At 38.8% G+C, this 27,136-nt stretch overlaps 1 protein-coding gene across 2 annotated transcripts in view; it reads left to right on the top strand.

The window, feature by feature from the left end:
- ctdspla (CTD (carboxy-terminal domain, RNA polymerase II, polypeptide A) small phosphatase-like a) overlaps positions 1 to 27,136 on the top strand; it is a 58,010-nt gene that overhangs the window by 13,408 nt on the left and 17,466 nt on the right. The window contains exons 2-3 of one of the 2 annotated variants that reach the window (XM_007249060.4): positions 18,829 to 18,986; positions 22,549 to 22,581. In XM_007249060.4, coding sequence (XP_007249122.2) covers positions 18,829 to 18,986; positions 22,549 to 22,581 — 191 coding nt within the window. The remainder of the gene's footprint in view (positions 1 to 18,828; positions 18,987 to 22,548; positions 22,582 to 27,136) is intronic. The other variant, XM_022683038.2, reaches the window with a different exon arrangement.

Raw genomic sequence — 27,136 nt, 5'->3', positions numbered from 1 at the left:
GTAAAGTATGCATAGAAATATATGGGCTGGGACGGCTACAATTTAAAATGGACATGTTCGTTTTTTTGTATGGTAATAAGGTATAAATGAGCGTTTAGCATGAAGAGTCATGTGCTGTTTGTTCCACAATTTCACAAAACATTACAAACATGCAGACTTTTAACTGTCCCATCGTTCTTGCACTAAGTGGTGATTATTAAGGAGGTGATTGCAGCCTGTAAGTAAAGTCGTGTGACTGAAATGAATGGACTACTTCATTAAAGAATTTGCATCACGATGATAAAACATATCATTAAAATGTTGCAAATAATTATTGTTTATCTGTTTTTGTTATTCCCTCCCCAAGTCTATTCTACATATATTTCATGAAGAATGTACAAACGGAATATTGATCGTTGGTCTCAGCCCAGAAACGTATAAGCGCATCGTTTGAATTAGTTGATCCTTGTGTCATGGCCGTAAAATACCAATGCAGAGATTCTGGGCTTCTGCCAGAAATCGATTCACTGACCACAGATGCTTTTAGACCTTTTTGACTTATTATATTTATCATATGGATGCATTTTTCATTAAATTGCTGTTTGTACGCATTTCAAGGACAAACACAGCTACAGCAGAGGTCTTACTGACGAGAGGTCTCCTAGTCAACAAGCATTCAGGTTACTCCTGGCCCACACTATAGGATATTGAAAACATGAAATATTTATTTTTTTTCACCACACATTTGAAGATTATACATGCCCAGCTGATTCCACCTATCCTCAAAACCTAGTGAGACTTTCTCGCAAACCGGATGTAAACACACAGTGGATGATGGCAAAGAAGAGTGTTTTCTGCTTAGAAAAAGGCAATAAATAGAAAAGGATATGGAGGAAACTATGGGTGAAGAGAGGGAGTCGGAGTAGGACTTCTACATACTGCAACTTGAGCTAGAGATAAATACATTCATGCTTGCATGCATTCATACAAAGCTATATATTAGCTATATATTTTGCACATGTAAGTTAAAGATATATAACTACTGGCAGCTGTAGGCAACAGTATATTTGTTATATAATGTTTGCTTACAGAAAAAAAAACACTAAAAAATGATTCCCATCAGAGACTTGGTATGCACCCTATAGAGGATACTGATTTGTAGGCCTGTCACGATATATAAATTATCGACTTATTGTACAAAAAATAGACATGACCTCAATAATAATTGATAATCATAACCTTGTATATTGTGTTTATTTGTATGTTTGTTCACATATAGAAAAGTGAACATGATTTTAGCCCATCATGCAATGACCAATGCTTCAATAACTGTGAACTGCAGTAGATAAAGAAAAAATGGATATATTTACCAATCTATGACTTAATAAAATGTAGGTTTCTTTGAAAGGGTATAAATGCTTTATGATATTATATTATCATTATGTAAGTGGCATTTAATGGTCTTAAAATGACAATTTTGTTTATGGCAATAATTTCTTTGATTATTTTTATTGGGAGAAGAGCGGAAAGCTAAAGATATTTTATTATTTTACAATCACCCTGACATTGTAAGATGGTCTGTATAGGCAAATGAGTCTCTGAAGTATCCTGGTTGTCCTGTAGTGTAGGCCACACATTATGCAACGTACAGATGATATAGTTAGACAGTTTAAATGTTCTATACATTATTAAGGAACAGTTGTGCAAAGGAGGCCTACGCTAACCTACATTTAACAAGATAGTGATCGTTGTTCCAACTATGATTCCTGAAAACAAACATAACAGAACAAATCAAAACTTAATCTGTCTTAATCTATCTGTCTGCAGCATCTCTATGGGTACTATTATTCTGTCTGCTAAATAAAATCATGAATAAGTCTGGATGTGTTTTCCAAGTCTGTGTTTTCCGGAGTTCCCCTCACACTTCACAGGGGTTTGGTGGCTTCCCTTCTCTATCGTATCTAAATAATTTCAGTGGCTGAGTGCCAAGCTTTTGGTGAGCCGGGTTATATTTGTTAGAGCTGCGACATATGAAACCAGGCTAAGCAGGGAGTCTCTAGACCTGGATTATGGAAATTCTGTGTTGAGCATGAAATGCAGTATCACAGCAAGTCAATAATAAAAAGGTCTCACAGTGTAACAGACAGATATTAATGGTGTAACTGTCTGTAGAACACACTGAGAGCATTTGCTTTGTACTTTGTACATAAACATTGATACAGCATTTCTCATACTTACCCAGGCAGGAAGGTGTTCATTCAGCGATTGTGGGTGATTAATGTCTTCTATAGCTTGGGCTTTGTTGCAGCTTGTTCATAAATGATGTTGATAATTCCGCAACAGTATGTAATTCCTCTTCATTAATTTGATGTGTCACTGGTCATTTATCTGTTAGTTGGCAGACCAGTTATTTATTGTTGTTTAAGGACAGGAAATTGGTCTTTCTGTCCAGTCATATAGAAAATGAAATTTCAGTTTCTGATCTGTAGTTCTGTTAATATTTTTAATTATGTAAGTAGAAGTGTGGCAGATTTGAACAAAGACATTTAGAAAGTCACAAAGTAATTCAGAGTTGGTTTTATGTAAAATGGTCAACTATATAAACCATTCTTTGGATTTCTTTACAATGGTGCTGAATTAAGGGTCTATATATTCAGTTAGAGGTGAAGGGTTCTCAGGATCTGGTCAGATCATAATTGGGGTGTAAATCAGCTGGTCATTTAACTGATCTCGACTGCTAGACAGTCAGATCATACAACCCAACCAGGAAGCTGCAGTTTCTCCTTCATCTGCTATTTGGCAATATAGACCCTCACACACAGCTTCAGAAAACCATTAAATCATGTGCTGAACTCAAGTGCTCCATGTGCTTTGAGATACAATGTTGCCTGTTTGTCTGTTTTACTGCATCTGACTTAACCTCACACATTTTTCCCATTTTCTCCCCAATTTACATAGCCAATTACCCAACCCACTCATTAGGACTTCCCCCTATCACTAGTGATGCCCCAACACCAGGAGGGTGAAGACTAACACATGCTAAAATCAGCCAACGCCTCTTTTTGTACTGCTGCTGGTGCAGCATTGCAGAGTAGCATCACAATTAGGGTTGCAACGGTATGAGATTTTCACGGTATGATAACCGTCTCGGAAAATACCGCGGTATCACGGTTATCACGGTATCACAGTTTGTTACATATATTATTAAACTGACCCTTAAAGAAATTACAACAAAGGTTTTTTGTTCAATTAACTATTTATTGTAGAAACTACACCATCAGGTGAAGGAAACCATGTTTTTCCACTACTCTTAAGGGCATTAAGAGTGTATATATATATATAAAAAAAGTTGGTATATAACCAGATACTGCAGAAAGAGGGGATTTATTTCTGACATGATCCTCACAATAGAGATTTCTATTTTAAGGCTTTCACACCTTAAAACCTTCAACATATGAAAAACAGGCACGTCAGAATTTGAAAATTAACGCATGTAAATGAATGGCGTCTTTCACATCCAGTCCGGCCAGGACCTTTACACGGACACGTGAATCCATCGTAGCACGCACTTCACGCCTGTACCTGCGTGCCCAAATTTCGGATAACTCAGCGCTTTTGCGGGCGCTTACCGCATGGGTTGTGCACGACTACAAAGAAGTTTTATTTAGGTTATTTAGGTAAAATTATAAACTGAACACATACTTTGCGCTGCACAGCGGGGTGGTGTTCTCGGAGATGGGAGAACAGGTTTGATGTATTTCCTCCTTTAGCTGTGACTACGGCCACATTGATTACAAGCTTGTTGATTACAAGTCTGTTTTCAGGCTGTTTGAATGAGCGAAATATGATCAGAATTATGTTAATTAACACTAACATAGAAGCATAGAACTATTATTTAATAAAAATGATTTTTAAGAACAGCTAAACACAGTGCGGAGAAGTTCACGTGCGAGAGAGAGAGACACACAGAGAGAGAGAGAGATTTGCGTGTTCTGATATGAGCTACTCACAGGTAAAGGTTCTATTTTATCTCCTCGTGCTCATTTTAGTCCAATTCATAATTCTGCAGTTTCTCAGTGTTTTCTGTCGTATTTTGCGGCTAGCGCGAGCGCTTACAACTAACACCGCGGACCGCGAGGTGCAGCCGCGCTGCCGCTGTTATGCCGAATCCGACTCCCTGCTCAATCCGACTCCCGCTTCGCGGACAGAATCGGCACAACACCTCCCGCTGTAGAACTGCGGGAGTGAAAACAGCGCTTATAAATAAGTTAGTTAAGTTTCACTTTCAGTTTTCGTTATTTGGTTCGTTTTCATTAACAATAATAATTGGTTACTTAGCATTAACATTGTGATTATCACACCAGAGCTTTATTTAAAAATAAAATATATAATTAAAAAACAGATGCCTACATCTCAGACTATTTTCTGGAGCCCAACCCGACCCGGCCCGAGGAATGTGGTGGGAAATCTCGGCCCGAACGGACCCGATTTCGGGTCGGTCCTCGGGTCAGGTCTGGTTCGGGCAGAGAATCTAAGCTCTAGTCTGATGCACTTTCTGCCATTCTCACCGCTGTGTGCTGAGTAGCTGAAGCGGAGCAGAGTTGCGCATGCGCGAGTGACTTTCTCCGCTGGCTTGCGTTTTACCGGTAATAAGCAAACACACACGGTATGATAACCGTGCATTTTAATACCACGGTATACCGTGAAACCGGTTACCGCTGCAACCCTAATCACAATGCTCTCAGAGGAAAGTGCAGCAACTCCGTTCGGATACATCAGCTCACAGACGCCTTGTGTTGTGGCCATCTACCCACCCAGAGGGAGCAACTGTAATTGTGCTCCCTCTGAGTGCCAGCAGCTTCGAACAAAGCGGGGGTTGGACGACAAACACTTTTCTTTGTTTACTACGAAATTCTGTATGTGTCCCTTAATTGTTTCGATGTCTAATAATAATCTACAACATAGAAAATAAAGAAATAATAAAAAAAACTTTGAATGAGAAGGTGTGTCCAAACGTTTGACTGATACTCTATGTTAACAGAAGATTGAGAAGTTTTTACTAGAGAATCTAGAGAAATGTCCACGTCTGCTAGTTTATGCACAGCCGGAAGCACGTCTGCTTCTCCAGATATGGATAAACAGATTAATCCTCATTAGGCCTTATTAGATGTTTGTTTAATCCAAATGCTGAGCCTTTAGAGAATGCCTGCATAATTCCGGCCTGTGTTCAGAGTAGATGTATGGTAGTTAAATTAGTGTCCATGTTCTGATAAAACAGTGCTATATGAAGATATAATTCCCAGAGCCCCTTTGCTAGCATTCAAGCCACTGTGGCCCAGTGCAGAACTAATTGTTTATGAATATATGGCATTCACTGATTTTTTTTTTTCTCCCTTAAAGCAAGGGTGCTGAATCTCCCTCTAGTCCTTTTTAATCCCAACTGTTTTTGCTCCCTCTTGTTTTCTTTCTCTCCTCCTCTCCCTCCTCTCCGTGAGCGAACCTCCTCCTCCTCCTCCTCTTCCTTCTCTCTAAACAACGTGGGCCGTGGTTGCTGCCTTGTTGCGTAACGAGCCCAGATAGTCAGATCTCCCTCATTGTTTTTTTTTTTTTTTTTCGAGCTCTCTGCAGCTAATTCCACTGTGCCTGTCACATCCTTCATCTTGCCATGCGCTTGAGCTGCAGTTGCGTGGCCTCGGGGTGCAGGGAGCGCCATACAGAATAGTGCACTCCGAGGGGATGGGAGGAGAGATACAGACTCCATCTAGCCAAGGAGGAGGATACGGCTTGGTTCTTTAAAGGCACTGAGCAGTGCCATATGGATTCGGAGCATGCAGTTTGTTGTCTGTGTTGAGATGTGTAGATGTTCTTGGAAGGTTCACATCCTCTCCAATCATCCCCTTTTTGAATCAGCGGACACGCTGCACAGCCGAAATGATAACTCTACTAAGAATGTGTTATGTAACATTATGTTTCTGACAAGCCGCTGTGAATCTTGAGCAGAGGAATGCAGAACTACCTGAGGCTTTCAGTTTGCTGCCAGTGTAGCAGTGTAGTGAAGAGCATGCCAAGACTGGGGAGCTTAACAGTTTGAGCCAGCCAGCAGAGACCGTGCAAGACCACTAAAACGCTGCAAGATCAGAGAGTGTGCATTTAGGGTGATCTTGAGTCATGTCTTCAGTTCCTGATACAAGCCATTCAGCAAGGAGCAGAGTAAAACAGGGTTAAAGCAGATTAGCCGCAATGCTCGCAGGAGATTCTCACTGTGGTTGAAGCTGCAATGCTTACAGCTGGGCATAGCAGGGGTGGACCAATTAGCCATAATGCTAACAGCTTGCATCAGCAGGGTTTTAGCCACAATTCTAAGGGATGCAGCAGCTGGGCTGTTCAAAGCCGAGTGAAACAGGGTTAAAGCATGTTCGTCACAATACTAGCAGACGAGGCTTTGCATGGTTGGAGCAGTGATGCTCACAGCTGTGCTTAGCAGGCTTTTAAACAGTTAGCCACAATGCTAACAGCTCAGATCTTCAATGTTTGAGCCACAATTCAAAAAGATGCAGCAGGCGGGCTGTTGAAAGCTGAGTAAACCAGGGTTAAAGCAGGTTAGCTGCAAGGCTAGCAGAAGAGGCTCAGCATGGGTGGAGCTGTGATATTAACACCTGTGCTTAGCAGGGTTTGGAGCAGTTAGCCACAGTGCTAACAGCTTGGATCCCCAATATTTGATCCACGCTTCAGACAGATGCAGAAGGCAGGCTGTTGAAAGGCGGTTAAAACTGAGTTAAAGCAGGTTAGATTAACTGCTAGCAGACGAGGCACCGCATGGGTGGAGCTATATTTGTTAAAGGTTTGAATAGCAGGGTTTGGAGCAGGTCAGCCACAATGCTAACAGCTTGAATTACCAATGTTTAAACCATGATTCACACAGATTAAGCAGCCGGGATGTTAAAAGCCGAGCAAAACAAAGTTAAAGCATGTTAGCCACAATGCTTGCAGAAAAGGATCCGTATGGTTGGAGCTGTAATGCCTACAGCTGTGCTAAGCAGGGTTTGGAGCAGGTTAGCCACACAAATTAAGCAGCTGGGATGTTGAAAGCCGAGCAAAACAAAGTTAAAGAATGTTAGCCGCAATGCTAGCAGACGAGGCTTTGCATGGTTGGAACTGTGATGTTTACAGCTGCGCTTAGCAGGGTTTGAGCAGGTTAGCCACAACACTGACAGCTTTGATCAGCAGGGATAGATCCACGATTCTAACAGATACAACATTCACGCTCAGCAGTGTTAGAGCAGGACATGGGAAAAAAGCTGGGAAGCTGTATGGGTGAAAGCACTAGCAAATTTGGAGTCTCCTTACTTGTCTGCTCTATTGTGCTTAGCTTTGTTTAGCACAGAACATAAGCTATAGGAGGAGGTCTGAGATGATGGTGCTCTAGTGTGACGTCTAGTGGCGGAGAGGATCACACTCTGCTTCTTTAACCTCAGTTGCATGATGCTGTTATTAAAGTGACCTGTCAAGCTGTGGCAACACTAGTGGAACACTGAATTATAGGTTTGCATCACAAGGCATTGTCTCACCTCTAATGTTCTGCAAGTGTTTTTTAAAACGTCTTGGTTCTCTTGTATAAAAAGCACTATAGGGAAGGTTTCTGTGCTCTAGATTACAGCCACTAACCCTCACACTGCTATTAAATCAAAGTGCTTGTTATCTTCATAGCAAAATACAATGATTCTGATAAGGCACAGGCTAAATGTGCTTCAGACAAGTGTTTACTTGACACCGCATTGAGAGGAACGCTATATTCTAGCCACAGACTTACAAACAAGGGATGTGAACGACATACTTGTAGACATAATGAGAACACTAGACTATGAAGAGGAGGCTTTGTGCTCGTCTGCTTCAATGGTCAGGCATGACTCGGTGATGTCCTCTGTCTTACATCATCCACAGGTCAGCTGCTTGCTGTCTAACATATAGTGGAAATGTCACAGTAGAGTGAGCAGTCATTCAGAACCAATTATATTCAGCCCGAGGGCATAATGTAGTCTTGCCTCTGAGTTGTGCTGAAGAATGTTTAATTGACTGAGTTAAATAGTAAAAGAGTTTGCGTAGTGTACGCACTTACAGTGTGTGGACCTACAAGGTCACATTTACTAAAGACATAGATCAGGTGTGTCAGAAATGTAGTAATGTTCCAGGTTGCGGACTTAGGGCCAAAAAGGCTAAGAAAATGCAGAATAAAAGTAAAGAAGAAGTAAATTTTATTTGTTTATTTTTTGTAAAATACACTGTGTTCCAATGTTTGTATATATCCTTTTTAATTAATGCGTTTAGCTATCTTAAGTTTAAGTACACACACACACAAACACACACACAAACACACACACACACACCTTGCCTAGTCCCTGTAGAGAGCTACTGGCAATATTATATAATGGCCTAGAGAAGTTAAACATGGACACACCTATTGGTACCATTCCCAGTGCCAGGCATAGGCAAGAAAAGGGGTGTGCTTTGGGCAGCCTGATGTGTTGATTATGAAAGGAAAACAAGAGAACAAAATAAATACAGTACCAGTCAAACCTTCTCATTCAAAGTATTTATTTATTTTATTATTTTTTATTTATTTTATTTATTTACTACATAATATATTCATATTAATGACAAAAAAACATTAAGGGAATTACATACTGTAGCATAGTGTGAAGAAAAGCAGCAACTATTGTTCAGCACCTCCAGGAACTCCTTCTAGTTGCTGAGAAAACTATTCCAGGTGACTCTCCCTCATAAAGACACTGAGAAAATCCAAACCAAGAGTGTACAGATTTGTCCTCAAAGCTAAATGTGGTACTTATATTCTGGTTTAATTTTACAATGTAAAAAAATTATAAAAAGAAAGAAAACGCATTGAATGAGAGGAGGTGTGTCTGAACTTATGAATGACACTGTATATTTGCAGTGGATATGAACATTGGGGAACGTAACACTTGGCATATTATTATTTTTTTATTCAAATTAATTTTATTCTTAGTTATTTAATTAGATTCATTATAATTATTTTATATTAAATTTAACTTCTCATGCTGCACAAACTACACATGCAATGTTTCTTTTTGACAAAATAATCTTAAACATCAAAAGCATCATTCACTAATGTGCTAGCACATTTGACACAAAACTCCTATACTAGTGTGAAAGCTCTGTAAGTTATATAAGCTTTCTTGTATATTGGTTTAATTACTCTGTACGTGGCCAATCAGGGTTCGAGTCTCACTCAGGAAAGCACACTGCTCTTCTATCCTTAGACATGTTTCCAATTGTTGAATTCCACCAGTCTAATTATGTCTCTCTGGCTCATGTAATGTAATTAAATCCGTTCTGTCACAGCCTTCAAAGATGTGTTGGTTGTGGAAACCCTTATAGTGATAGCGATATAAACACTATTATTAGGGCAGGCCTAGTGTGGGTGTCATCTTTCGTGTTCATTTCACCTGTAACTAGTCTTTTCTAAGCAGCGTGGACTGATCCCACTGCTAGATCTCTCTGCCTGTCTTGCAGTGGTTGACCTCCTCAGTCCCTTTGCATTTCTCACTGCATAAAGCTCTGCGGGTGCTCACAGAGGGCCAGCAGTGTTTCCATCTGAATTATTTAAACCGCAGCAGAGCTTTCACACATCCCTACACCTTCAGTGCAACGCAGCCTCAACCTGCCACCCTACAGTTCTTCTTCCCAATTCTCCGTTTCCCTCCCTCTCGTCTCTCTGTCAGCTTTCCCAGCCCTTGTCTTCTGTTTGAGAGCACAAACAGATCCTTTTGCTTTTGTAACTGAAGCATCAGGAGAGCTCTCTGATGCAGCCGAGCCGAGGCCTGGGTTCTGTTCCGATGGGCATTTTTCCCTGCTTTGGGTCGAAGGGTTATTATCTCTTCCTGTCAGGAATGTGAGGAATTTCCTGCGTTTCCTCTCCTCTGGGCCCTGAGAGAAGCCCTGCCCATGCATGTGACAGCCCAGCATCAGATTACCTCTTTCTCAGACTGTGGGAAACATGCTCCCCATGAGCACAACACTACAGTTCCTGATGTCCTTTTCCACCAGACAGCCTGCTGTGACTTTTATACACACACGTGCACACACTAGGGGCGGGTGAACCAGCCCTACAATAATATCACAATAGTACAGGTTATTTTTGCTTGGTGATATCGCAGCTAAAACACAATGTTTTATATTAATTAAGAATATACTACTGCAAAAAAAAAAACAAATTCAGTATGAGTTTTAAACATTCAGTAAAACATAAATATTTTGTAAACAGCAGTAGCTTAAGGAGACTCTGATAAAAACGAAATAAATAATCGAATGCAAAAATAATGCAATCAACAAAAATGTAAAAAATCTACATCAATATTAAATTGCTAATCACATATAATTAGTGAATACCAGGGGTGTACAATATGTAAAAATGCAACGCGTTGATGCTGTTGTATACCCTAATATTGACATGAAACCCTGATATTGACATTTTAATTAGATTAAGCTCCTCAAACGGTTTCCAACACTTGTCTTGACTGCACAAATTTCTCCCTGGTTAAGAAGTAGGTTTTTGTGTATGTTCACTGTGAACCTCTACTGTGCTCTTCCTCACTGCCTCCAGTCTAGTTATGTCATGTGAACACAGTCTGCAGCTTTAATAGCTCCCTCTGTTGCTGCATGCGAATATTGCTATTTAAGTTTGCTGTTATTGCAGCTCTTTTATTATATATTTATCTTGAAAACACAGTGCATGCATATAAACTGCAAACATTATATGACAATTATACAAAACAAGAATCATAAAGCTTTGCAGTAAATACAAAAAAAAGAAAATCTCTTTCAAGATGGAATACCACGATTATCACAACATGTTTTGTTGTTTCAAAAATTATGATTGTATTATTTTGTACTATGCAATATGGCACACACACATAAACAACAGAGCACAAAAGATGAAGCGCATGATCATAATCATACCCTAACCATAACTGCTTTGGTTTGTTTACTATATCCGAAGCAGTCAGTCAGAGCTGTGTCTCTTCACCAGCAGCTTTAATGGAAAAGGTTGCACTTTAACATTTAGCAACAAGGCGTAATCAGACAGATTGGGAGAGGATGGCATTACCATGCAAGCTGACTCTAGCCACATTCCTGTGGGCAGCTAGAGAATATGTTTTTAGGCGTGTGTGTGTGTCTCTCTGTGTGTGTCTGGCAGCACCGAACTCTCAGCAATGTTGTTTGTGACAGGGAGAAAGAGGCTTCTTCACACTGGCTGCTCTCCTCCACGCCCCCTTACTCCCTCTGTCCCTCCCTCTTTCCCTCTCCCACCTGCGTTTTCTTATTCTCTCCTGGTGGGAAATAGGGAGAGCTTCAAAATGGAGCTGCAATAAGGCAGGAATAGGAGTTGCCATCAGCAGCCAGAGTCAGAGAGAACACAGTAGACCTTGTTGTTTCTGGGTGGATAAATTGCACTCCTAATGTGATGTTGGTTAGAACAGGCATCTGTTAGCTTCTTCTTCCTGTAGTCTAGGCCACTTTTGTGCAGAGCAACGATTCTGTTTCTTATATCTTCTTGCCATTAAGTATCATGTTGAGTATCCAGTGGTCAGTATGAGAGAAATGAGCCCAAAACATTAAATTTAACAGACTTGCTTCTCATTCACACCTGAGACCTTGTAACACTAATGACTCACATGACTCCGGGGAGGGAAAATGGCTAATTGGGCATTTTCATTTAGGGGTTTATTCACTTTTACTGACAGCGGTTTAAAACTTAAAGGCTGTGAGTTGAATTTGCACAGCAAATTTACACTGTTATACAGGCTGTATACTGACTACTTTACCCTTTATTAAAGTTTCATATCTTCAGGGTTGTACCATGGAAAGGTATAATAAAGTACACAAATGTGAGAAGCGTACTCATTTTTGAAGAACTGTATGTCTGACTATAAAGAAACATTTTTGGCCAGCTGCAGCAAAGCATGGATGTTAACGAGACAGTAAAAATGTCCTTCAGGGAAATGTACTGCTTTGAAATATATGAATATGTGAAGCAAGCTGTCTGTTGGAATTAAGTCTTGAAAGGAGATTTCACAAATCTTTTAAATGTTTTGAATAAAAAAATAGAAATAATAAAAAAAAGAGATACATAAAGTTTATTATTTTATATTGTTTTGCATGCAATATAGTACTTAATATCACTTGTCAAGCTTTTACTGCTCTAATGCATTTAGAAGAGTTAGTGTCAGGGTGACACTGCATTTTGCCACTGATTTTGTATTGTCTAAAATGAGAAAGCAGATGTTAATTTACCCCCAAAAAATGCAATTTCATATTTTTATTGTTTTTAATGTTCAGTTCATAGTAATCATTTAATGAGCAGCACTGTGACCTCCAGGATAAAAATCAAACAACTTGTTTCATGACAATCCTACAGGTTTTTAAAGAAAAAAAAGTCTAAGTTGAACTGCCAGAAGTGAGAAATCCAAGACTGCTTTCTTTCCCCAGACAGCTTTTATACTGTAGCTTAACATGCCAATAATACCGTATTGCTTTGCTTCTTCCAGCTCCTCAGCAACACTACCAACTAAATCCCTAACCCACATTAGAGCATGTTTAGCAGTATCACCGGTTCTGTAGCTGAGAAATGCCCTAAAGCAACAGGCTGGCACATTGAGAGCTGCCAGACGTGGAGGTATGCTGCCTGTGTAGACTGCTTCTGTGAGACTCTTTACTTTTATATATTTATATCAGATTCACAAGTGGCAGAAGGAATGTTCAGTTTAGCAAATAAACAGTGCTACAGTTGTGCATTAAAAATGTGCAAAAACAAAGTGTGTTTTTACCTGGATCTGCCAAACGTTTGTATTTGATAGTACATCAAATTGTTTAAAAGCCTGTAGTGTCCAAGACTCCCTTTAGAATATGTTTTTTTTATTTTTGATTAGTTTGTATTACTGGTAAAGGTGTGTGTTTTTGTACATTTTGTATGTAGATTGTATATAGCAGTTGCCCCCACTGCTGATAGAGACATGCAAATATATACAAACAGCTTGCCTAGTCAGTCCATTTAGAGAAGGTATAGCACTCTTTGGAGCAGATCAAAATCAACCTATATAATAACCATGGGCTAGAGGAGTGTCACCAATATGCAATTTGGCATACAGATAAATTATTAATGAAGTGACGTCTGTCTACTTTAACCTGTACTTTCTGACGTATCATCTGTTCTGCCATTCTATCTTCTACAGCGTAGTCTGGTGGCAGAGTGGCCATTGGTTTGGTAACAGATACTTTTGAAGTGAATTGCTGCAGTATAAGAGCTGGAAATAACCTTTTCAGAGAAGAGACAGTCAGAACTAATAAGGAAGTAGAATTAATTACAAGTGTATTTTACTTTGAGAGAGAAAAAGCACAGTAGATGGGCAAAAATGATTGAGTTTGTGATATCTTTAAAATGACACTGCCAGAAATCATGGGATAGCAGTATTTAAATTGATCATAAAATGTTACTTCTGTTGTGAGTGAGGCTGAACACTGGCCAGTGCAATCATGGCAAGCCGACATGAATGATCAAAGTTTGAGTGTGGCCTAATAATGGGTGCTAGGTGGATGGGACATTCTATTTCTGAATTCTCTTCACATGTAACATTAATTAAGCTACAGTGTCACGTGCAATACCACCCTCAGTGGTTCACAATGATTGTGACCGGCTGTGTCTGGCTACAATTGTTTGTTTGAATCAACAAATAAAACTCAGAGAAAATCGATTTTCATAAAAACACATCGTCCTTAACTGTAAATTCGAATTAATCGATAAAATCGATTAATCGCCCAGCTCTAGTCATGGGACATAAAGCTATCTCCTGTCCTGTCATGACATGTTGCAGGTCACACAGTACTTAAATGGACCAGGTATTTTTTTTATATATATATTCTCTTGCCACAGTAGTCAATGCAGTCTGATTTGTGTTCTGTAGAATCAGGATAATAGTTTTAAATATCAAAAATTTATAGAATTTTAACCTTAGTTTCTAAAATGGATAAAAATATTAAAAATCTATGTATTGTTTTTCTCCAAATGCCATGTCTCCTTATGTTTTCTTTTGTCATAGCCAGAAGCGCACACACCAGGAGGGAAAAAGCCAGACAAATGCTGTGATTAGCCCAAGACACCTGCAATTAGGATACCTGGAGAAATGCCTTATGTATTCTAACTGAGGGAGTAAAGAAAGCGCTCCTGTTTGAAATGTAAATATTTACCTCCCATAAGAGTTGGGAACTCAGTAAGCTTCAACCCACTACATTAAATATTAATATCAAAACAAATAATTTAATCAGAGGCTTAATTCACTCAAATCTGCATTCGTAACATCTGCTATATGCTTTAATCTGTATAGAAGAGTGCCAAATATCATTGTAGTGGCACTGAACTAAAAGAGATATTTAGATATGATGGCTGGAATCCTAGTAAAAGCAGACAGTGCTGCCCGCCTGCCTGCCTGCTTTGATTACTTGTGCCCAGTTGAAACCTTGTTACTGTGCCAGCGAGAGTGTTTGGCTCTCTAGACAACCTGCAACACAATCTTCAAGAGGCCAACTTAACCCACAACAGGTCACCTGCAAGTAGCACGGCCGTAGCGTAGCCTGGCACGGTTTCTTCTAGATATTTATCTGAGCAGATCAATGAAATATTCACTAGGGAAATTGCGTCACATTCTGTAATTAAATGTTAAAAGCTAACGTCATCACATCACACTCGCTTGGCAGTAAATACATTAGGACATATTGGGAATGAATGGGGCCTTATTAGAAAAGGTTATCTAGTTGTAATGGTTTTCAGACCTTCTGTTTTAAAAAGAGCAACATAGAACACAGCCTGCATAATCGGCCATAACATTAAAACCACTCACAGGTGAAAACCCTGAGTGTGTCTACATTCTGTTATCTGATTTATTGAAGAAGGTATTTAAACAGCCTACAATTTCTTAGATTGTAGTATGATATAAAAATCTAATGAAGAGAAATCTGATGAAGATTTCTGATGAAATCAGAAGATGCGCATGTTTGAAAACAAACCGCGGTCCAATAAATTGGTAGGCAGCGCTAACACAGCATCTGCCAAATGGAGACCTTTTAAGTAATCTTTGTCTTATAACTGAGTTGTTATGAGTTTATTTTCTGGTCACAGAAAAATCTGATTAGGGACCTACTCATGTAAACCCTTTATCTGATTAACTGACAGTTCTTGAAGTTGATGTGTTGGAAGCATGACAATGGCAAGGATAAGAATTTGATTTATTTTAACGAGGTCCAAATTGTGATGGCTGGATAACTGGGTAAAACATTGGCCAAAAAATGAGTGTGCTTAACATTATTGTTATTTTGAGGATATTTTATGCAACATGATATAATAGCATAATAATGCTATTCACTATTAAAAAGGGAAATTGTGCTTTATTATTAGCAATGACAAAATTGGAATGTAAAATGTCTCTCATTAATATGGAAGTCCATATATAAGTCGATAACAGTCGTGACAGTCTTATAGGATGTCTCAGGTATGCAGTCTGTTCGTATCTACCAAAAGCACTCCAATAAAGAATACCCAGTGAGCCGATGACAGGTTCAGGGCCACCCAAGGCTCAGTGATGCATGTAGGAAGTGAAAGCTTGCTGGTTCACTCCAATCCACTGAAAAACTGCTGAAAATGTTCACACTGGCCATGTCTCTTGGAGTCCACCTATCAGTGGGTGAGCACTGTTTTGGTGGCATAAGTGGGGGCCACCAAAACAGGCAGGTGGTGTTAATGTTAAAGCTGATCGATGTAGGCCTGCTCCTTCTGAAATGTCAAGTTCCCAATATACAGTCCAGTCGTTTCAAAGGTTACATTGACAATATGTCATCTAGCAAATATTTATAATGGGCATCATTTTGTTCTCATGAGCTGATCTGACATTTGATTGAAGATTTGGATCATCAAAATATCAGCAAAGAGGAAATTCAGTTATTTATGATCATCAGTAACTTTTTAAGAAGTTTAAAAAACAACTTATAATGGAAGTCAGCGTAAACAGATTTTCTCACAGGGAATTGTAAAGCATTTCTGTTCTGTTCAGCCCATTAATCATGAAATAGATCTTTTAGATTCACATTATGTAAGGGAACAACAGCAAAAATTGAGATATGCAAAAGATAATTGAGATACACTGCAAAAGTAACAAAGTATAGGTTAGGTATTGTGTAATTATTGTATTATGAAAGGCGTTTGCTCCTGTTCTTTGTAAACATGTAGTCATGTATGGAAGTCATGGAAAGTGTCCTGTTAAAGCAGACACTAGTGGTGATTCACCTCTGACTCTTCAATTCAGTCCTAGTCTGAGAGGAATTGGACACGTACTCAGTCGCCAGGAAAACAGCTTTTGATGATGGTCTTTTTTTATTTTTTTATTTTTGGCCATAGTACATTCTGTTTCTGAGCATCATAATACAGCTCTCAGTATCCGCATTGAAATTCTAACAACAGCCCAAGTAAGAACCTTATTGGTGTGAAATGCATATTGCTTTTCTGACTGTTCATCCTCAGTAGGCTAGCTGAAGTGAAACGCAGTGATGCAACGTTGGAAATATTTGTTTTTGTTTTTGCAGCCCTGGCTGCACAGTTCCTGTGGCCGCTGCATGCCTCCTCTGCTGCAGATCTGCCGTTAAACACTGCTCACTTCCTTCACTGTAATGAGTAATTGGAAACGCTCTTTCGTTTCAGCATGGGGATCAGCGCACCTATTTTCCCTTTAATTGAGGTTAATGTTGTTCGTGCTGTCAGATGGAGAGAAGTGGAGATTTTCAAAGGAAGATGACTCATCTTGAGAGGGAAATCTAGGCTGTACGTGCGTCTCCAGTCAGAAGTTGTGATTTCTCTGCGGCTGCTTTTGAGACCTTTGACACTGTCTAGCTATTGAAGACCTTTAATGACCTAAAACATGCTCTTAAAAAGTGAACTGCTCTTTTGACAGTTAATAAATATTTTTTCTATACATTATTTTATCTTGTATAACTTCTATAACCACCTTACAATTGCCTGTTGAATTAATTTTCTTAATAATAATATTATTTTAATGCAGTTTTTAAAATGGAAAAATCAAGACACCAGAGAATAAGATTGTGATTCTTTAAGGAAACTTGTAAAGAACTTTTTGTGGCAGGGATTTTCATATTTTGCTCTTTTTTAATAGAAATATAGGGAGGTTAATTTTGCACATTGTTCAATTAAATCTGCTTACCAGGTTGAAGTGAGCTACTGCACTGATTTCCCTTTTTCCAATGCGGATACTGATGTTAGATTTTCACTTGTCTGCTAATACAGAGTAGCAATACGGAATTCAATTCTGACTTAACTACTCGCTAGGTGCCTATAAATTCTGATATTTTATAGATTTTTTCTGTATCTCAAGTAATATACAGCTCTGGAAAAAATTAAGAGACCACTTTTTTACCTAATTTTACCAAATTGAAAACCTCTGGAATATAATCAAGAGAAAGATGGATGATCACAAGCCATTAAACCAAGCTAAACTGCTTGACTTTTTTCACCAGGAGTGGCATGAAGTTATGCAAAAGCAGTGTGTAAGACTGGTGGAGGAGAACATGCCAAGATGCATAAAAACTGTGATTAAAAACCAGGGTTAATCCACCAAATATTGATTGAACTCTAAAAACTTCTTTGCTTTATTTGAGGTCTGAAAACTGCATATTTTTGTTATTTCAACCATTTCTCATTTTCTGCAAAAAATGCTCTAAATGACAATATTTTTATTTGGAATTTAGGAGAAATGTTGTCCGTAGTTTGTAGAATAAACAACAATGTTTATTTTACTCAAACATATACCTATAAATAGTAAAATCAGATAAACTGATTCAGTTTTGTTGACTGTCTTGAGGTACCTGTGATTTTATTTTAAAATAAGCTCATTTTAGCCATTTTTTATTGACAAAGCCAGAAATGTGTTCCTGAGGATGGCTAGCAGAACAAAACATTTCAGTCACTTTAACTGAAACAGTGACTAAAACCCTTAATTAGGTTTTCTCTAATGCTGATACTATATTTTGTTTAAGAGCCAGTATTGGATGCAGAGACTGATACAATATCTGTATTGGTGCAATTGTTGTATTAGTAGTTTACATTGGCTTGGTGCTGTTATTATTATTTTGGCACATCTACAAATAAAAAGTATTTTTCAGTTGTTATGTAAGAACTAAAGAATGTTTCATTGAGAATTGCTTACATATTTGAAGAATATATAAGCAGACTTTCTACTGGATAGTTTTGCTCACTCCCTGCATGCTTTGTGCATTGGATGTGCTTGTGCACAGTGTCCATTTTAGAGGAGGTTTTGGGGAGTAGTCTGTTTTTTTTCTGCTTCTGCGAGAGTTGCGTAACTCCTGTACTCCATTACACGACTAATGACATGTATGTAAGCTGTGCTACGTGCGCCTTGGAGAGAGTACATGCAAGTGAATGGGGCAAAGGTGACAGGGTTGCCATAGAAACCTGTTCTGTATATGCTAATACAGAAGGTAGTGTTTGTGCTGTATGGCTGTCATGTGAGCGTCGCATTTCGACCAATAGAAAAACTCCACTTTCCAGTTTCTCTTTTCCCCCCTTCACTCTGCAGTTACAACCTCCTTCGAGTGAGCGAAGCAGATGTGAGACAACAGCGTTTAAAGTTACAGGGCAGGGAAGGTGAACTTCCAGATGTTTTGAGCAGTGTGCGTTACGGGCGTTGCAGTGACCAGCGTGTGTGTGTGTGTGCGTGTGTGTTTTCTTCACCACAGTCTCGCAGTCAAACAGCAGCTTAAAGAAACACCGGAGCAGGAGCATCTTCAGCCCCTTCTTCTGCTGCTTCCGCAACTACAATGTGGAACCACCGGCCCCCAACAACAAAACCTGCACCCTGCCTCCACCTGCCGAGGAAAACGGCGGCTCTCCTAAGGTAAGCCTGGCTCACTTTAATCTAATCTGTGTTTGTGTTCTGAGTAAATCTGATCAGTGCAACACTTCACTCATGGAGAGGTTTAATTGACTTAAACATGCTCCACCCACAAATTTGTTCTTTTCTTAAAAACTTGTGGTAAGCTTTGACTAGCTTTTACAAAAGTTGGCAAAAGTCCATTATAGACACGGGTGATAAATAAATAATTGCATTCTATCAGTGTTTTCAGTTAGGGCTGCACAATATATTGCTTCAGCAAAGTCAATATAATGTGTGCATGTGCAAATGAAATGAAACGCGTTTTTTGCTGCTAGATAAAAAAAAGCCAAACCTGAATTATTCTAATTGCTATCAGTATCATTTACATTACTCAAATCTTGGTACACATAAGTGCTTTTTTTATATCATTACTCATTTTGCTTTGTTTTGCAATGTATATTGCAATAATAATATATTGCAAATTATTTTTTCCAGTATTGTGTAACCTTATGTGTATTGAATTGAATACTTAAAAAAAACAAACAGAACGTATATTAACCCTCTATGGCATGGTGCAATGTATCTCTGAGCCCCTGTGGCAACAAACCACTCTTCTGATTATTGCACTCTCTATTAAAATAAAGAGTTTACATGTTCAGAAGAAAAAGTGGCTGATTAAAGACATATATTTTGTTTTTATTTATTTAGTAAAACAGGGTTTTTTTCTATGTTGCCTCAGGGCAGCATTATGCAGTTATGAATTATGCACTTTTATGTGGGCAATCGTGCTAAAGCAGTGGTTTTCGTCTCTCTCTGGTTTTGGAGACTCTCTGTTGGGCATGTTTCAGAAACTTTCCTGCTCCAACACACCTGACTCATACAAACAGCTTGTTATCAAGCAGCTGCAGGAGTTAATAACGCAGTACCAGTTAATCACATGCATCAGGTGTGTAGAAACCGACCACATTTTAGGATTTGTATTAGACCAGCACAATTTTGTAAAATAAAAATAATAAAAAAATATATATATTTTGTTGTTCTACAGTATTTATGGCTATACCATGTTTCTTGCATATCCAACATTAAAAATCCTTTGAACAAAATAGTTTGACATTATTTGCACATTCTTTGATGTGTCTGTTGTACACATTAGGATGGTGATGCTAAAACCATATATGTGCAGCCCTAAAGGGTACATCATTAGTTTTGGTACACCACAAAGCTTTCAAGAAGCTTTTTTTGGCATTAAGTAAAATTCTTACCATACAAAATTCATTTAGTATTTGGAATATTTATTATTGGGATATTGATTTGCCATTACAGTCCTGTCTAATCTGAAAATCAAGAATTATATACACAGTATCGATATTAATATCCACATTGTGGTATTGTGTCAGCCCTTGTCTCAGTCAGCCTAAAGAGAAATTGTAGAACTTTTAACAAAGTGAAATATATGCAGTTATATCTAATTGAAAAAGAGCAGGTTGGAAACAACAGTGACAAATTTACTGCCACTCTAACACTGTCTCCAAAAAAAAAAAAAACTTTCATTCCATCTATTTTATATGACCTTTCAAACACATTCAAAATAAACAGAAATTAAAAGAACGAATGCACTCTATAGGATTGAATTGGACATTTGCCAGCATCTTCTAAAGCTTTCCCAGCCTAGCGACAGAGTTGCTACGAAAGAACACATTCTCTAACATAAATGGGTCAACTGATGCTGATGTGTGAGGTATATAAGTGACCCCCCCTGCCCAGGCCAAGAGCTGCTCCGTTCATTCGTACGTATGTCTTTCCTCGCCCTTCCCTCTCCCACTTTCTTGTTTGTGAGCTGCTGCAGTGTGTACACTCTGTGCACTCAGTGTCTCTGTCCACACCGCAAAGTTTTCCAGCTGTTCCGAACCCGGTGAACTTACTGCGCTGTTTACCATCCAGCTTAAGAAATGATGGGCATGCTTCGCCACACACACATTCTTCAGAATCCGCCCGCCCCCGCACACACTCACACACACACTCTCAACACCCTCACTCCCTCAAACGCACACGCATACACACGTTCCCGCTGCCACAGACACACACACACTCTCCCACTTTACCAAAAGTTACGCTGGTACTTAAATCACTATATATGTGTGTCCTGAGTGATGGATAGCGTAGAAAGGGTCTCTCTCTCTTTCTCCCTCCTTTTTAGTCTTGATTCCTATTTTTTCTCTTATGAGTCTTAAAAGGTCTTAAGTTTGTCTAGAAAATGTTTGTCTGAAAATGTTTTAAATCCTTTTTCCCAAAGGTCTTAAATATTCTAAAAGCAATAAAGCAACAGTCACTACAAAATTTTATTTGAAATTGAAATAAGTACTATTCCTGAGTTTAGAAAAAAAACAAGCAAACAAAAAAAACTATGTAATGATATTACTGTCCTGGTATACTTGATCACCCCATATTTTTTTGAAGACAAAGAGAGTGGTCTGGTTGGTTTGTTGGATGTAATTGCTTTCAACATTTTGATAGGGTTTAAAAAATTAACAACAAAAAAACAAAATGAACAAAAAATATATATTTTAACGTTAACGGTAACGTGCATTTTCAAAACTAGTGGACTGACAATTTAAATACAATTTTGTTTTGTTTGTTTGTTTTTTTTAAACCAAATTTTCTATAAGGACATAAGGAGTTTTTATTATATATATGCGAGTTAGTTTACTGATTTATTGTCAGACGAAAAAAAAAAAAAAAGATGGCTAGCTACTATAGACATGTGTACATTTAATGAAAACTGATTGTATAGCACCAGTTTTGCACTGGACCCTGTTTTCAGTTCACTAATCGTTTTGTTTTTGGTAGTTTATCTTTGTTTGAAATGTTGGTTTGTCAGGATTTTCAAACTGTAAATTCTGTAAAATTTTAGCTTTTGTTGTAAAAGTTGTCTTTATATTTTCTCTGAGTCTTATATGTAATTATCTCATACCTACAGATACTATTGTAAGCGCACACACACACACACACACACACACACAAACCTACACACAAAAATTCTGAGATTGTGTGGTGTCCGGCGAACCCTCTGCCCATGGAAAGGCACCAAAGCGTTCTCCTCCGCAAACATGTGTGTCCACTGCCAAGGCAGGTACACGCAGCTATAAATGGACCTAAATCGGATCACGTTACCACCAATGTTTACTTGCGAAAGACTCGCGTTTTGCAGCGGAATGTCCCACCATTTTACAAGCGCATGTGGTCAGAGCTGACCTATTTCAGACCAGCTCCTCTTTTAAAAAGGAGCTCATGTATTCCTACAAACTCGATGAACCTTGAAACAGAGCATGGTATCGTTTCACAGGACCTGACTGTGTACCAGGTTTACACTGTGTTTACACTGCGCCTGTTCATTTTCTAGTAGGGCGTGCACTACATACTGTAGTAGCTTCTGTTGTTTGGTTACTTTCTCAATGTAAGTCTCCCGTGTACTTGTTGCCTTTTGTTTATGTTTTTGTTCTCTCTGTCTCTATCTCTCTGTCTCTTTGTCTGTTTCTCTCCCTCCCTCCCTCCTTCCCTCTCTCTTTGTGATTTTATTTCTCAGTGTGATCAGGTCCAGGTCATCCCTATCCCCAGTGTATGTATATCTTTTTCGCTATGCCTGCCTGCTTGCTTGTGATAGCAGTGTTTATAAAAAAAAAAAAAAACAATGCTTGTTATGTCCTAAACTGTGCCCCATTCACTATATAGTGCACTACTTCAGGGCTCTGCCGTTTTGTACTGGTGTCCAAAAAGTATTGCTGAATTTCTAGTGCAATGTGATAGTTAATTTTGTTCCAATCTGGAAACAGTCATGGCATTAATATCATAATATCATAACATTTTGAATCATTGACTTCCTTTCATTTTAAAAGTGCAATAAATACTTATTAAAGTACATATATTTGCACACAGAAGAATTGTCAGATTGCAGTGCAAATTAGATAAAAAATAAAGGTTACAAGATACTAGGGGTGGGCGATATGGCCCTAAAATAATATCACGATATTTCATGGTATTATCACGATAACGATACTCTTGGCGATATAACAAAAAAATATATATATATGCTACTGCAACGAAGCAAAACTTACATTTTATTATTGTATACGATATGATATTGCACACCTCTGACTTCGATATAAAAAAAAATACAAGAATTTTAGCAAATTTGTAACAGAACTCCAAATATCTCCATATATCCAGGATTAAAGTAAAATAAATTATACTGGACAGATAAAATCTGTCTCTAGTAGATATATAATATGAAATGAGAAATGTGTGAATTTTTCTTTTGCTTAAAAACAGCAAAAAAGTAGAACCCTGGTGTGATAATTAGGGGTGAGTGTTATGGTACGATATTTCAGGGTATATGCACGATATTATCGCGTATGATACGATATGGCACACCCCTACAAGATACAGTACAAAATTTAGACTGGATGGATATGGATAATAATTATTGAGCTACACATACAGAAGTGGTTTGTAATGTGTGCATAACACATAAAGCATTGTAGAGGTTCCTAATTGTGCTTTGTGATAATCCATCCCATACAGCTTTAATGTTCTTTCAAAATTTTGTTGTTGGTATGAAGTCAAAAAGCATTCCACGGACTCCGAGTGGTCCAGCGGACTAAGGCAATGCCACTATACTCAGGAGATTGCTGGTCCGAATCCCGGTTGTGCAGCATGCCAGAAGCTGCTGGAGCCCTGAGAGAGCACAATTAGCCTTGCTCTCTCTCTCTGGGTGGGTAGATGGCGCTCTCTTCCCACATCACTCCAAAGGTGATGTCAGTAAGCACAAGGCGTCTGTGAGCTGATGTATCAGGATTATTGCAGGACACAATTAGGAACCTCTACAACTCCATGCTAAAAACTGGCAGGTTGCATTAGGTTAGAGATATACTTGCTGTTTGGCCAGGCATCTGATGACTGACCATCGTCTCCGACTCCACTTTGTTTCTCGGGCATTTCCCGCTGTTCAGATCTAGCGGTGTTGGATTTTGTTTCGTTTCCATTTCATTATACACGTTTCCACATCGATCTGTTGGCAGCTGTTCTGACAGGCATATTTGGCAATATTCAGTGGCAAGGACACACAGCTGCTTTTCAAAACTTTCTACATCAGTGTGATGTTCAGTCTGAGTTCTGCACTGCCCCTTAGCGGTTTTATGTATACTGCACCTTGTGTATGCGCCAAGTTGATTTCTGAAGGTCGTGCACAACCAACACTCCAAACGAACACAGGATACACGAGGCAGCCATCATGTGCACACAAACGCGTAGTCAACAGCAAGTATATCTTTACCATTACACACTCCTTCTGTATGTGTTTCTTATATTAAATTATTCACTATTCCAGGTTTCCTTTACATTCTATATGCATAGCATTGCAATTCGACACTTCTTTCTGAGTGCAACGATTTGTTTAAACAAAGTATTGCAATGTATGTTTTTTTTTTTGTTTGTTTGTTTTTTTTTCTTTCGAATATTTAGTGCAGCCCTAACCTTAATATATTGTGTTCAACCTGTGTATCCTGTCAGACATTAAATACACACCGTTGTTTGATTTGTAAATTTGCACACAGCTTCCCTGTAAAAGACCTCAGGTTCAGGTGGTTGGTGTCGCACAGCAACGGGCTCACACACAACATGTCGGAAATCTTTATGAAAAGATCTTTACAATTTCCACACGTAGGGAATAGTGAATAGGGCACACTTTGAGACACAGCTCTTGCTTGCTCCTGCTTTGTGCCCATTCTGCACCCCTGTAGTTGCCTTTTCTTCATTATAACAGACTATAGCTATTCATCAAGACTTACCCTCTGTTTTCATGATTCTGTGACCAGCATTTCTTTCAGTTTTTGTTTGTTTGTTTTTTGGGGTGGGGTTTGTTCTTGGGGCCTGTTTAGCAATATTGTGCATACTACCCTTTTCTGCACATTTAGAATTGTAATGAATTGATTACAAGTTTAACATTTGTTTAAAAATTGGAGACTTCTGTAAATAACACACTGTCCTGCCTTCTTTTACTGACATCTTTGGGCATGTTGTTTTTCTTTTTATTAATTTATTTATTTTTCTGTCTTCCAAATAGATTTTAGGATTAAACCCACATTTTATCTATTTTATTCCTTGACTCGACAGCATTCCTGAGCCACTAGAACATGAAATTAAATGGCTTCTCCCCTGTTTAGTCCCTTTCTCATGAAACTGAGTTTAATTGAATCCCACAGCCTTATTAAGCAAACAGTATTACAGCCTGATGCTGGTGGTCGGTGAATAGGGTGGCTTGTCCTTCGGAGCACTGATTAAATTTGATAACAGTCGATATGGCAGAAATTGCCTTTCTCTAGTCTATAGTACTCCTCTGGAGAATCAATTAATGTTCCAAAATGCAGCCTTGTACATAATTTACCATATTTTTTAAACTAATACTAATTCCAACAAGAAGACTCAAACCCTTGGTGGACTGGAATTAATGCAGGCATCTCCACCTAATGCCCTTTCACTCACGTCCAACCTGGACTGTAGTCTGTGGGCAGTGTGAGTGGCACACAGTGGTCCAGAGTTGAGAACTTCACTCCCCCGGTGGAGCGGCAGAAGGCTTGTTGAGTCAGTGAGACACCTCTCAGATGAAGGCCACAGGGGGAGAACTTCTGGGCCCTGAGTAGTGCCCTCACACTGGGCACAGTTGCTGGCCTGTCTAGGTGAGACCAAAGGCTGAAATACACACCACCTGTCCCTGCCTACTCAGCAGAGCCAGGCTGTCCACACATGGCATATGGAAGATTTTGGCATTGCTTTTAATAATGTGCCACAGTTTGTTTGTTTACTCCATTCCATGGCATTGTACAGTGCACAGTGTTTATGGTTAATGTGTGTCATCTTTGGGAGGATTGGTATGGTGCACAATCAAGATAGGAATACTAGAAGTCATGTTTTTGGACATAAGCCACACTTCTTGTTTGAATTGTTTGTGCTCGCACTGTAGGAATGTTCTGTGGGAACCTCCCATTTACTAACATGCATTCAATTCAGCAAAATTTGGCTTATGAAATGTATGAATTTGCTCTGTGCCATGCTGTGCTCTGAAATCCCATGAAAACAGACAGGTGGCTGGGAAGATCTGGACAGTACAGTTTGTCCATTTTGCCGAGAGCATTGAAGATGAGCTACATCCTGACTGTGCATCAACTCACTCTATGTGAGTCTTCTGCGGCTCACAGATGGATTTTGTCATCTGGCATGAAGTAGATGTGCAATGACTTCAAACATCAGCCAGTCAAACTAAAAATTGGACAGATCCTAAAATTCAGTCAGCTACAACTAAATTGGGCGTAAAACAGGGTATTTACCTGTATTGAAAGTGATGCGGATCAGCTTTAAGCCCTATTCCGACTGGAATAGTTTATGAAGTGGATGTCAAGTAATGCAAGTTTTCATTGATGTGTTGATTCTCTGGTTTGTCCTTTTGCTCGTCCTCTGGATTAAAGCGTTTTCTGTGCTCAAGGGCCTCCAAAAAATAAAATAAAATAATAATAATAATACATACATCATCTAGTAATGTTATTCAGCTGTTATTCATATTTGTCAAATTACTTTAATTACTATGTATGATTATGAGAATCGCTTTAACAAACTTAACAACAGCCAATCACACAAACACAAAAGCGCTGGAAGGTGCTTGAATCTTTTCTGGCATGAGCGAGGTCAATCCATAAAAAATACTGACATGGAACATCAGATGAGACTAAAATCACCTGAGAAACAAGTGATGAAATGTGATTTAAATAATTCCATTACCCCACCTCCCTATGCAATAGGAATCCCATCTGAAAAAAGCTTTATAGAGAAATCATTAGCATTGGTTTGATATGTAGGCTTTTTTTCATTTATTATTAAGTTTGAAATAAACTCGTTTCACTTACTAATGTGTGCAGAGAAGCTTTCATCATTGCTACAACCATTTCATTTGATCTTTGATTCATCCATATTTACTCCCAAATATTAAAATGTAACAAGTTCTGTTTGCCAGCATGAATCTCATATCTGATAGAAGCTGCTCAGAATCAGTGCATCTATTCTCAAAGGCCTGTGTTTAAGAGGGTTGGGTGTGCATGACTGCATTTTGTAATGCATGAAGAGGA

The sequence above is a fragment of the Astyanax mexicanus genome, chromosome 1 (genome assembly GCF_023375975.1).
Source record: "Astyanax mexicanus isolate ESR-SI-001 chromosome 1, AstMex3_surface, whole genome shotgun sequence".
Classification (NCBI taxonomy): domain Eukaryota; kingdom Metazoa; phylum Chordata; class Actinopteri; order Characiformes; family Acestrorhamphidae; genus Astyanax; species Astyanax mexicanus.
This window is presented reverse-complemented; position numbering and strand designations above follow the sequence as displayed.